This window comes from Aphis gossypii, chromosome 2 (genome assembly GCF_020184175.1).
Source record: "Aphis gossypii isolate Hap1 chromosome 2, ASM2018417v2, whole genome shotgun sequence".
Lineage (NCBI taxonomy): Eukaryota > Metazoa > Arthropoda > Insecta > Hemiptera > Aphididae > Aphis > Aphis gossypii.
Genome location: NC_065531.1, coordinates 68,841,482 through 68,855,259, shown reverse-complemented (window position 1 = coordinate 68,855,259; position 13,778 = coordinate 68,841,482). Strand labels below are relative to the sequence as shown.

General features: G+C 29.6%; 1 protein-coding gene across 8 annotated transcripts in view; it reads left to right on the top strand.

The window, feature by feature from the left end:
• Positions 1 to 13,778, top strand: part of LOC114126072 (protein vein) — a 72,219-nt gene that overhangs the window by 47,805 nt on the left and 10,636 nt on the right. For 2 of the 8 annotated variants that reach the window (XM_050199163.1, XM_027989950.2), the window contains exon 1: positions 13,465 to 13,598. Coding sequence is in view for 6 of the 8 variants with exons in the window: in XM_050199158.1 (XP_050055115.1) it covers positions 881 to 1,040; positions 1,111 to 1,247; positions 10,899 to 11,007; positions 11,212 to 11,270; positions 11,958 to 12,103 (611 nt within the window). In the remaining 2 variants the exon portion in view is untranslated. Of the gene's footprint in view, positions 1 to 880; positions 1,041 to 1,110; positions 1,248 to 10,898; positions 11,008 to 11,211; positions 11,716 to 11,957; positions 12,196 to 13,463; positions 13,599 to 13,778 lie in introns of those variants that run through there. The other 6 variants (XM_050199158.1, XM_050199157.1, XM_050199159.1 and 3 more) reach the window with 6 other exon arrangements.

Sequence of the window (13,778 nt, the reverse complement as noted above, 5' to 3'; positions counted from 1 at the left end):
TTTTTTAAATTACGCGTTAAATGATCATTCGGATATATTTATTAAATAAATTCACCAGAACGAGTGTTGTCATATTTCAATCGTATCATACTTAATCGTAAAACGATCGTCATCCAGCCTTTACACTGATTGTGAGTAACTCTGCGTGGTACATGTAGACTTAATAAGTACAAATAAGTTATACGATTTGTATACATTTTTATCAAATACCTGCACCTTAAAAGGCATCGAAGGAATTTTGCAAGAGTATATTATATTATATATATACCTACATCATATATGTGTATATACTAAATTATATATACGTGATCGGACAAGAGTCGTACGTCCGCGTAGGAATTTCTGAAGATTCTTGTATTTGCACACGGCAGAGGAGGCCTGACGTGATCTCTGAAGTTGGGACAACGTATTTCATCCATATATATATCGTGTTAGTTATATACAAAATAATATATAACATTTTATATTATCATATTTTATCCTACACCGTGCAGTATAAAAGTCATCACTGCATTAATATTTCACGTGATTTATTTTTATTTATTATTGCATATCATATTTTACATTTTATTTTTATTTGAAGTTATTTTGTTTGTATTTTATATTGAGCCCACGCAGATATTATGTACACCATACGCGCGTACACATTGCGTAAAATAATATAATATTATATAGTAGAGAACAAAAATACATTTCAGTCGGAATAAAACTTAAATTATGCAAATGTTATTGGAATTTAATTTAAAGATGTTTGAAACTAAAAATAACGACAATTGCATCATGGTGTAATGTTCGTTGTTTGGTCTCTCGAGTTATATAAACAAAAAAACAAAGAGAAAATATAAATTAGTAAATTAATTTTATTCTTTTCTGTTTACAGTTCAGCCAATCGGTGTGTGGGGGCTACATAACACGACGTTAAAAGTCAAAAGCGCTTTGAAATTGATGTGCAGAGCTAAAGGCAACCCGATGCCCGCTCTGCAGTGGTTCAAAGACGGCGTACCAATTTTGGTGGGCAGGCGAAGGATTCAATACAAAAAGTAAATATATCACCGATTGCAAATGTTTGCATTCATCCTGAATTATTATAACCACATCGTGTTATTCCAGGAAAAGATCCATGCTTGTGATACCAAAGGTGAGACCAGAAGACGGGGGCAAGTATGAGTGCAGAGGTACCGGAGTCCAAACCGGCCATGTGGCTATTACGTCGGCCCAAGTCATAGTTAATTCCAAACCGGACAACAGTGAGTATATACATGGATCGGGCAATACGTTTATAAATAATTATAATACATTGCAGCTATCATAGTTCCTATCTGTAATACTTGTGTTTGTACAATTTAACGTTGTTACTTAGATAAAACCGCGAAAAAAAATTATTGTTTTTTCTTTAAAATTTTCTTTTTGTACCAAAACTGTTTTATCGGTTAAATTTATATGAATGATTTAATTTATATTTTTTCAATTTGTTACGGTACACGAATAATATGTTATTAAAATTATAACTATGTTTTTAATACATTCGATTAAGTACATATAGTTAAGTATATATATTATGTATGTTTAATATAAATATAAAAACAAAAACGAACGTATACTTTGCGTCTTAAAAACAATAAAGAAATTAACATGGTTTATTAAGGTCGCATAAAATTAATTAGACCTGACAGTTTAAATTTTTTTTTTAATTATTAGTTCTCAACTTTATATTATCTGATGAAATCCAAATCTAAGACCGCCAGAACTTGATACTATATTCATAAACTAAATATTTAAATAATTATTATTTATCATATAGAATGAACTATTATTAAATTTAACTCTTTCTAAAAATAAGAGATGATCCGGTCAAAGTTATAGATCATATTATTTTATTTTATACAGAAAAAAGATTTTTTTTGAAAAATCGTGACTTACCACTTTTCAAAAACAAACGATTCATTTCTCTCCTTAATATTGACAAGGAATAGCTAAGTAGATAAAAAATGTGGGTAGTAGTAACATTATGTTTTGAACTATAGTAGCAAGTCATGAGCTCTATATATATTCTGTACAATATAATACGTAAATATGAATATACATTAGTATTATAATATTATGATCGATCGATTTTTATTGAAAAATAACTTTTATTTTATTGACGTATACGAAAGGATGATAATCAATTGAATTAAAAATTTTCAAAATAAATATAGTTTATTATTTATATAGTGAACTTCTATCGTTCAAAATCAAAATTTATAATACATAAAATATTAAAATAATATCGTTTTCTAAAATAATATGGTGTGATTAAAACTTTCGTAGTAGTAATGAAATACTCATATTATGACTGGAAATGATCTTTTCTATCTACAGCGACAAGTAAAAGTTATCGTTTTCCAATACAGGACAAGTCGTATAATCGTACTTTATTGGTTAAAAATATCAGAAGGATTAATATTTTAATTCATATTTCTCTAATGTTCAAAAATTATAAAACAATATATTATATAAAAACTTATCGTAGCTAATTTAGTATATACTGTAGATAAATACCACTTATTACTATAATAGTATAAAATTTATGGGATTACGATTGATTTTCGTTCGGTCGAAGCCTCAACAAACAATATCATCAATACGCCAAAATCGGGTTGAAATCGTTTCCATCTGTATAGGTACTATATTATAATATTAAGTATACGCGAGCGCGTATACTGTACATCTATATTACGACATAACGTGGATGAAAACGAGGCTACTCGTTTTACTAGAAAATAATATTGTTAAGATAAATTAAAATGTTATTGTCAAAATAATAATAATAAATAAATAAATAAAAATAAAAAAAAACATCAACAACAACAACAACGAATTCCTACCGCTAACGACCCAATTTCCACAAGTCCCAAATGATAGTGTAAACGCTAAATAAACACACTCACTATATACGTTCGTGGCTTCGTATTGTAACCGTGTGTGTGTCCGATGGTGCCGCGGGGCCCCCCGCGCAGGTCGAAAGGCGGCGACGGGAGGCGCACACAGACGCACACACAAACACACTGGTCAGACTCGTATCACGTGTGGTCGCCGATCGCGGTGGCCGTTCTCTCTCGCGCGCGCGAGCACACACACACACACACACACCATCTGCTCGATGTGTTTCAATCAATGTGAACTCGTACGTGCTCAAGTCCACTCCCGATATACTAATAATAACGTGTGTACCTCCTATGTATATACGCATTACGCATATACCTACCTAAAATGCTTATATTGTGTGTAGACAACACGTTGTTGTGTACACGGCCTACCTGCGGTGTAGAGATGATTATATTGTTTAAAAGCCAATCGTCTTTTCGGTCAATACGTAGTGGTGCTTCCGACGAAACAACAGTACACACGATTTAAACACAGTTTTGACTATACCAGCTGGATACTATATATACCTAATACGTATTATACGTAATAATATAATACATACCTACGCGTTTTCCGACGAACATTACTATTATTTTAGAAGACACATCGCGTTAGAAGTCGATTAATTTGCAGACAAACAAAAAAACAAACTATTACATTACTTAGCATTTACGTAAGTATATGTACACAACAAACGTTATTTACTGTCTACTCAAACAAATATATCGAGTCTGTGCAGAAACATACAAAATTTGGAGATGACTCTGAATAAAAAATTATAAACATCTAAAACGTTCGTGCTACAATTTTAAATTTACAAAAAATCTTTTATTTTATTTTGAAATGTTGTTATTTAAATTATAAACTATTTATATAACCAGAAATTAACCATTATAACACAAGGGTTAAAAAAGAAATAGATAACTTTTATAGTTTACACCTAATACCTACGTACAGATTATTCAGGAAATTAACCAAATAAAATAAATGAGTATTAGGAATTTCTATAACAAAAGTATCACTCTAGGTCGTATAATAATATGTCGTCTAGGGCAGTGTTTTAACCTTTATGTAAAACTTTTAGGTAACCCTATACATGAATAGACATCTTTATTAGTATCGAATTATTTAAATACTATTCAACTCTAGTCCCCACATACATTATAATATATATAGTATATACGTAAATATCTTCGTAATAGAAATTGATTAGATACCAAAATATAGTCAATAATATTATCGTTTGACGCTTGTATTGTAATACGCCTAACCAACTGACGATATCTCGAGATTTTTCAGCAGCCACGAGTAATGTTTTCGTGTTAAACTCCGACCACCGAGACTCGTTAAGCCCCGTCGTTATAAATAGTATGCGATTGGATTCTTATTATATCCCCTCGAGCGGAATCCTACCTGGTATATGTATGTATATTGTATATACATATAATATATAATACAGCGACCGACGGTCGTTTCACCCGTTAATATTATAGACGTAATATTTGTAACGTCTCATTCGAAAAGGGTTGCAAACCACTAATTAACTTTATGATTAAATTTATGTGTGGGAATTATTTGTGTGATCATACGGCGGCACGTCGTTTAAATATATATATATATATATATATTTTACTTTACCGGCCTCGGAACCGAGCCTGAACCATTTGTTCCATCGTAATAATATTGTATTAATGTCGTCGACGTCGTGACGTCGTCGTTACTTGCTACTCACGCCGCTTTCTCATAGATCCGGTGTTATTATAATATCAGACTATATTATATGTTTACGCTGTGAATTTCGATAAAATTACAATCGAACAGTCCGTCCAACCGGTACTATATAATATAATAGCCAATAACACAGGTACGCACTACGCCACAACATCCACGTTATTAGCCAAATTTCTTAATATTATTATGTTAATCGTAAACGATTTTAATTCGGCTAACCCAATTACCGAACACTGCATTATAAAATTATAATAATAACATTCATAATTTATCAAAATATACCAAATTATTTTGTATAATTTCATACAATTGGTGCAATATAATATTCAATCTTAATTATAGACCGCATAGTCGTAAATTACATATACGTTTCCCTTGTTAAAAAAAAAAATAATAAAAACCTTAATCGAGGCTTAAACCCGCACTCGATTAGGTGAGGCTAAACATGCGCCCTAAACAGCGCCGAATTTTCGTTCAAACAGTGGTGAACGGGGAATGGCCTGCCGATCAGAGCTACGAATATAGATCGTAAAAATTGAAAGCATCGTTTATCGAAGTAATAAACGTTCTGATATTGAGGTACTTAAAACATAAAATATTTAATATAATAACAGGGTGATTCTACCAAGCATGCGCATCCCCATTATGTTTTCCTTCAATAATGAAATTACTCGAATTCGATTTTGGGAATATACTGAATATCTTTTATGACCATAAGACCATATTTTTTTAAATTATTAAGGTTTTTTGTACCATTAAAAGAGAGTCTTGTAACGATACAAAATTTTGGTTTTCAAGCTAAAAATACCTCTTTTTTACTTTAAATTGTTTGATGGGATAAATGTTTGAAACTATTTTCATACCTAATTCAAAATTCAAACGAATACATTTTCAGATATCGTATTAAAATATTTATTCATCACGGATAGTAATTACTAAAATTTTAAAATCACTAGTCATCTATTACCAATGATCTTTAATACACGTGGTTGAATAACTCGTCGGGTTCTGATTTCAAAAAAAAAAAAAAAACAGAAGTTCGTATACTAGCGAGACACTTCTATCTGACTTATCTATACCTATTACAAAACAATTTCAAGAATTCGAAAATATATAATATGATCTTTAAATATAGTTATTTAAAAACTCCAAAAGTCAGAATTCGAATAAACGCATAGAATTAGATTAAAATACAATTAAAAAAAAAAAAAAATCGCGGTAAGCGTACTCGAAGAGAATCGCCACAAAATTATGCCGTCTCACTAGCGTGTAATATTATGTTTTAAATTTCAATTGTCGACGTGTGAGGAGGAAATGAAAAGACGAAACGTGTCCGGGCAACGAAACCGAAAAACGGCGTTAAAAAATAAAAATGCAAACGAACGCGTCGACGACAAAAAAAAAAATAATAAATATAATATACATCGCGTAGAAAAAGTCCCCCGCTCGAGGGGTGCGTTATCGTGAACCGTAGACGGACTGCGTGCGTGCGTGTCTGTGGGCGCGCGCGCGCGCGCGCGTGTGTGTGTGGGTGTGCGTGAGTGCGGCGGCGGCGGTTGGCCCAGAGCGGCGGCAGACATACAGGCGAGATTCAATAATGTAAACAATCCATCAGAAAGGCGGCGGCGGTCGGCGCGCGACGGTAATTGGGTTATCCTCGGGCTGTTTGCGTGCTGGGCAGAGTCGGCGGCTTCGGCTGTGGCGGGCGCCCGGTTTTTAGAACCGTTTAGAACGCGCGGGCGCACACCCCACCGCACCCGGTCCGGGTGTGCGGTGTACTATTATAATACGGACGTGTATTCGCCGTGTGTGCTCTCGCATTTATTATATTATTATTATTATTACTATTATAACATTTTGTGATTTTATTCTCTCGTCAAATATAATAATATTATTATATTGCGCATTTGGACAGCTTTGAAGTCGTTTTATTTTTTTAATACGGTAATACCTACCTATCTGTATAATATATACATGTTTATAAATAGGTAAAAGGTGTACTTGGGTAGGTATAGGCAAAAGTTATGATTTTTTTTTTTTTTTTAATTTAAATTACGCACGTCGTTCCATAATAATAATAGTAAAAAAATAGAAAAAAATAATTTTCTTTTAATAACCCGTGCAATTATTGTATCCTACTATATAATATTCTTTCTTATTACACTCTTTAATTGTTTTTAGCAAATCAAATGTTTGTCATTTAGTTGTGTACATTTCGCATTAAACATACTGAAAATATTTAACTTTTTTCAATGGACAATTAATCGAATTAAATTATACTTCAAAATTAACTGACTAGTTAAGTGAAAAAACTTAAAAAAGATTTTTAACTAATTAATGCCTACCTTTGAGCATAATACTATGTTAATACTATTATAATACTATAATACCGTGTACTCAATAAGTACATTATGTTAGTAGGCACAAGTATCGACAAAAAATCATTTTATTGATGTTTACATAATATTATCATATTGAATACGTAAATGTACGCACGAGTCGTAAATAAATTATAGGAAATAAATAAGACCTCAGTAGTCATCTTCGTGTTTGAAGATAAAATCACCTGGACCATAATCAATCATATTATATTATATGACGTGCTTATAGCCTCGTAACCGGTTTTCTGATGGAAATGAAACATTTCGTATCTACTCCCATTTAAATTATTACTAGACATTTTTTTTTTTTTTTTTTTTGTTCGGTTTAGGATAATATTATATGATAATAATATGATTGTTTAGTCGGCAAATATTATTATGATAGCAATAAATAACATACCTTATATTATATCTCCGGCTACAGACGTCCAATTACGACGACATTTCGTCCGCTTCGGCAGTCGGCTCCCAATAATAACAGACCTTATTGGCCGTTTCGGTTCCCGATATCGTCGCCGGAGACGCGTTGTCGCGATAATACGATACTTTCGAAACGAGTGAATTCGCCGCGAAACGACGACGCGGGCGACGCGCGGACGTTATAATTACAGACCGGTGTGCACGAATAACGCCCAAAACCAATGGGTTTTCGGTGCACGCACACGGCGACGACCGCCCGCTCGCCTAGGCTTACGGGGGTGAAGGGGATAAGTGTTGATCGAACTCGGAGTAATATCGTTGTATTATTATTATTATCATCATCATCATCATCATTATTACCGTGTGCCCAAACGACTTAATCATTTTCTCGAATTCCGTTTGTAAGCGTAGGTACAAATAGTTATTTTATCGCGATAAAATACGTTTTCGGAAATTGTCACGGTTCTCGGTAGATTTCAAAATCGCGTCGCGTCGTGTTGCGAGCGAGTCGGTCTGTGAGTACGTTCGTGCAAATTTCAGTGGAAATTCGTTTCAAAACACTAGCGAGCGAACGAAATAATTAATAATTTTTAAACAACGCGATTTTATTGCGCGCGGAGACGTTCTTATACTGATGTATAAACACTGACTCTGGCAAAAACAATATTTGGTTTAGGTTTTCTTTTCCATGCCCGTGTTAAACAATTATTATAGCTGTTGCAACTTTGGTAATATATAGGTACCAGGTACCTAGATCATCAGTGATGCAACTAAGCAACTTGGATAATATTTTATGTTTCTGTTGGTGTGTCCATTTATTATTATCATTATTATTAATATGCATTTAAATTTAGATAAAATAGATGAAACGTTATAATAATTATTTATTGCTCGAGTTTGTAAAATAAAAACAAATTAACGTTAATTTAAATTGTTTTTTTTTTATTAACAAATTACTATTCTACTCGGTGGGGGGTCTGGACCTGGAGTCTACTCGCTTCGGTGTGCCATTCAATATAGTACCTATCTATTATTATACAAGTATAACTACGGTCGTGTTTGACGTAAGTGTTATGATTTCCAAATTGTTTTTATTCAATTTGTAGTTACTAGTTACAGGTCACATAATCGATCTATATCGTTATAAAAATTTATGAAATTATTAAAATACGTGGCATACAATTTATGAATTTGATTAAAATTAGATGAAAATATTGAAAAACATCTCGAGGAGACATCGTTGATAATTTATTGTAATCGTACCACAATAATATCATCGATGTAATATGCCGTTTATCTAAAATAACTAATCATATTTTAGATCCCATTAAAAGTTAATATATTATAATATGCCATCATTGCATTGAATGTAACGTTAATTATGTATATTTTAGTATACACGGGCGGAGCTATCACTCACAACAATAATTAATATATGAATGAAAAAGCTATTATTGGTGTTTAAGATATAATTGTTTCATCGACCACTATCTAATAACATGATATTATTTTTTCGTTGAGCTAATAAATATAATCTAATTTTGTGTTGACTCGGCCTTGTGAATGTACAATTTATACATAAAATATATGCGATTACTAGTTATTAAAAAATGTATCTCTTTCAAGTTCTAAATATTTTCAATGATTTAAAACTTAAATGATAGAAATTAGAGTTTTAATTGTCTTATCAACAAGAGTCCATAATAATATATGAATAATAAATCTATACTGATTTAAACCTATTCCAACCAAAAAAATAATATTTTAAAATACAATATATTAAACATTATAAATATTTTTTATCTCGGTAGACTAAATAAGTTAATACAAAATAAATTACAAATTCAAAAAGTACAATGTCATGGTACAATTATTAATTTATTATTAATTATTATTTTATTTTCCGTCGATATAAAGCACATATTATTATTATAAACTTTATGCAATCATCATAGATTGTCGTTGTCCTTAATATTATTATTAAATAAATAAAAGTAGGTAGGTATAAAATAAAAATGTGGACGTGATTATAACCGATAAGTAGGTAATACAGTGTATACTTTATATACTCTACCTATAGTTGTATAACTACAGTAAATTATAGTTATTTTAGTAGCCACATAGCTGGTATTAATATTCTTTTTATTTTATTTATCGGGTGATATTTTGTTTTTTAAAAGTATAAATATTTTTTTTTTGCGCGACAAGCGAAAATAATCCTTACAGCCCACTGGCTATTGACCTCATATTGTGTACGATTATTACACGCGTTATAATAATAACACTTAATAATACATTATTTGTTATTGCGAGTTTCTGCTTTTTTTCTACTAGTTTTTTTTTCGTATCTACTACTACTGTTTCGCGAATCGGAACAGCCCTTTAGTTCAAACGTACTCTATTATTTCCTATACGTGCAAATGTATAGTACCTATGAACGAGTATAAATTTATTATTCGCCTTGTAAGAGATTGCCAATTCTTTTATTTAGTATTGTACAGATTTACTTTACAGATAAATTATTTTTGTAGACTATAAGAACTGTATTTATCTTTTTAACGACATAATTGTTTATTTTCCAGTCTAAATAATTTGACGATTATTATTAGTAAATATGTATAGTAAAAATATCAATTTAAATAAATTTACCCCCTTTGTGATAGATATTTTATAAAATATTCTAACAACATAAGTAATAAATAACCAATGTAAAAGATTGAAATGACAAATTCGAATCGTTTAATAATGAAACGTTTACTTTTATTTACATAGACGCTTTTTTTCAGAAAATTACCTATACGTCCCAAAACCTTTTATGTACAATGTACATGTAACTGCCAACACTTAAAATATCAGTACAGAGTCTATAAACACATATTGTACTTAATTTATTAAACTACAGTTTAGAATCATTACGATTACTTGAACTTTTGGTGTTATTCAATGCATCGTTGAAGGTGTAATTTATGCATAGTCAAAATTGACTTGATAAAAAATATTAAAATTAAATTTTTAATCGATAATACTATGACTTAAATATTTTTGATTAACACATACAGCCATAAAGATGTTTATTAAATGAATTAATCAAAACTCCATTATTTTCAGTTTCACTTATTGAACTGCAAGTATAAATTAGGTATAAAATAAAACAAACGCTTACATATCAACTTTAATTCCATTTTTTTCTGCATTAGTTTATAAAATCAGGACGTTTTTGCAGATGCAATAAAAATCCGTATTAACTCGTTGATAAATTTAATAACATTGAAAAGTATGTCACGGTAAAAGTGCGTTTTGCCAAAACGTTATTTTCAAAAGCATATGTACGACGCAACAGCAGATGTTTACAGTATAAAATTGCCTTGCTGCATGTATAACAATGCAATGCAATTGTTTTTCTTGTTTCTTTTTTACGATTGCGTTATTTTATAACCATGAATTTCATTCATTTTTCAGCTACAGCCCTGTGGCCGTTGGTCGGCGGTCCCTGTCCAGCAGATCTCGTATATTGTCTGAACGGGGGCACTTGTACGTTCTACGAAACCATCGGAGAGCTCGTTTGCCAGTAAGTAAAATATACATAATTTATTAAGCAGATTTACAATATTGTTAATTGTGTAAGCATATTTGTAGCGCATTGTCGTAGTACCATCACAATATAATGGTATTATGTATGTGAATATTTTAATCATATAAGTTATTTTATTTCGTTTGATTTTCAAAAACCAACTTTTAAACCACAATAAAAACAGCGCTTTTCAAATTTCAGGTGCGCCGAAGGCTTCAAGGGTCAACGGTGTGAGAACAAAGACATTGTTAACAAAAGCAGTATGTATGCCCCGTCTTTGACTTATTTCTGTAAACTAGGCTTGTCTGGATCCTATTATTGTTAGGTTTATATTATATATGCAAATTTAATTTAATATATACATATTATATATATAAATATATATATATATTATTTTTTTTTAAATTATCGAAATTTATTCAAAATTTTTACCAAAGATTTTTTCTTAAATTTAGTAAATTTTTTTCTGGGCCAAAAGTGTTATAATCAAAGTAATTTTTTTATGTACATAATATACCATTTGTATATTATATATCATTTTTTTTTTTTTTTTTTATCAACAATTATTATTATTATTATTATTATTATTATGATTATTATTATTATTATTATTATTATTATTATAATTATTATTTTGGATCACTTACATCTAGTCACAACTCCTATATGAATTTTACTTACGTGTAAAATTGAAACAAATTCACGAATAATTTTGCGGATTATAATTATTATTTTTTAATTTATTTATTTATACTTTATTAATTATTTATTTTTGATAATACTTTATTGTGTAAATAAAATGACTTGTACAGTATTCTGATAAAAAAACGGTGAACAGTCTTTTTATTTCGCTTGATTATTATTATTATTATTTATTATTATTATTATTATTAATATTATTATTATTTTTTACGAATTCTTTTTTTGGTACATTTGTGTGGTATAAGCTTCCTATATTCTTTGCCAAGTTATACTGCGATACAGTTACCAAGGAACGGAACAAATTTATATAATTTTTTTAGCCAACGATCAACCGCTGCATTATGTTTTATTTTCGCTTTTTACCCCTTTTTCGGAAGTGGCGGGTGAATGATGTGTAAAATAACTATTTATCCCAACAATTGTTACGTACATTTTACACATGAACTGGACGAGTCATTTGAATCGCTCCCAAACACACGAAAGGTAAAGTTATTATAAAAAAAAAACAAAAACAAACAAATAAAAAAAAAAAAAACAAACAGATACCGATTATTAACAATATTATTCTTAATTTGCTTGAATAACATAATTATATATTTTTACTAACGCAATTTAGGGTTCACGTTATTAGTCGCTTCTACTAACACGGGATTTTACAATAACACAAACTCTTAACTTAAACTTAAAATTTTGTTGACAATATCGATAAGCATTATAAATTATAAAAGATAAATCTTGAAAGTTCAGTTAATGCGTAACAGTTTGTTGGCTATTCAAATTAAATTATACAAATTGAACATAATATAGAAACTGCGGTGTATATTATATTAAAAATACATTTTTATTCATATTTTTTTTTATTTTGAAAGCAATAATTAATTATAGTATTTGAAAAACGATTCTGAACGGAACCCTGGACTCTAAATAGTTTTCAAATCCTAAGTTATTGTTACGAAAGAATATTTTCGTTTGTTGTTTGTTATGTAAACTCAATAAGAAAACGCCGAATGAAATTTTAACTATTTTGTAATGCTGTACAAAATTTGTATGTAGAAAAACCACATAAATTAAATTTTACGTAAGAAGTTATTAAGTGCAATTTGTTTATAAATTACGGGCTTGTACAATTTTTTCGATCATAATTTGTTTAACTTAAATATTAATCAATTTTAAATGTTTATTAAAAATAAGTTAATTGGCAAGTTTGACATTTTTCAAAAATATAAGAGGAGAGATATATGATATTAATATATTATAGTATAATATAATATTATTTATTTTAAATTTTTAAAGCACTTCTACGATCTGTTCCGTTACATTTAACCTAAAAAAATGTCATCAAAATATTATATTTAAATTTGTTCATTGAAATTCTCGTGGTTTTACTCAGAATCGTTCAATTTTAAATACAAATGTATTTTTTAATTTTTTTTCTTTACATAGCTTAATTAATTTTTTATTATTTATTAATTTTTGACGTTAAATAATTTAAATATTTTTTTGTATTTTATTAAATACTTTTTCTAGTCTATTATTCGTTATAAATTATAATATACAATTGATTACAATAGTTTTTATTATTGTTTTTTGCTGGTCGAAATTGTACACAAATTACAACATAAACTATAGAGAAACGACGTAATACACAATTAACAGTGTATTATGTTCTTGGTACATTATATTATCGATGTATTGTTTATTTGTTATAAATAGACATTATACCGATCATTATTGTTTAATGTTTTTTGCAGTTTGATCGTATACAGTACACGGTGGGGGTGTGGATTTTTGTTTGCAGATTCAAAACAAAAAAAGAAACAAAACACCATTAGAAACGACACAAATAATTTCAGCTAGTGACGCGTCGAAACACTACTATTATATCGGTAAGTAAATCGTGGTAATGCGGTCTTGACCACGACAATCTACAACCATAAATATTCATTGAAAATATAACATCTACGGTAATAAAAATATATTTAGGATAGGTTAATTATACTCCATAAGTAAACAATAATATTCTTAATTATAAAAAAATATCATTTTACCAAAGCTCTGTAACGCAG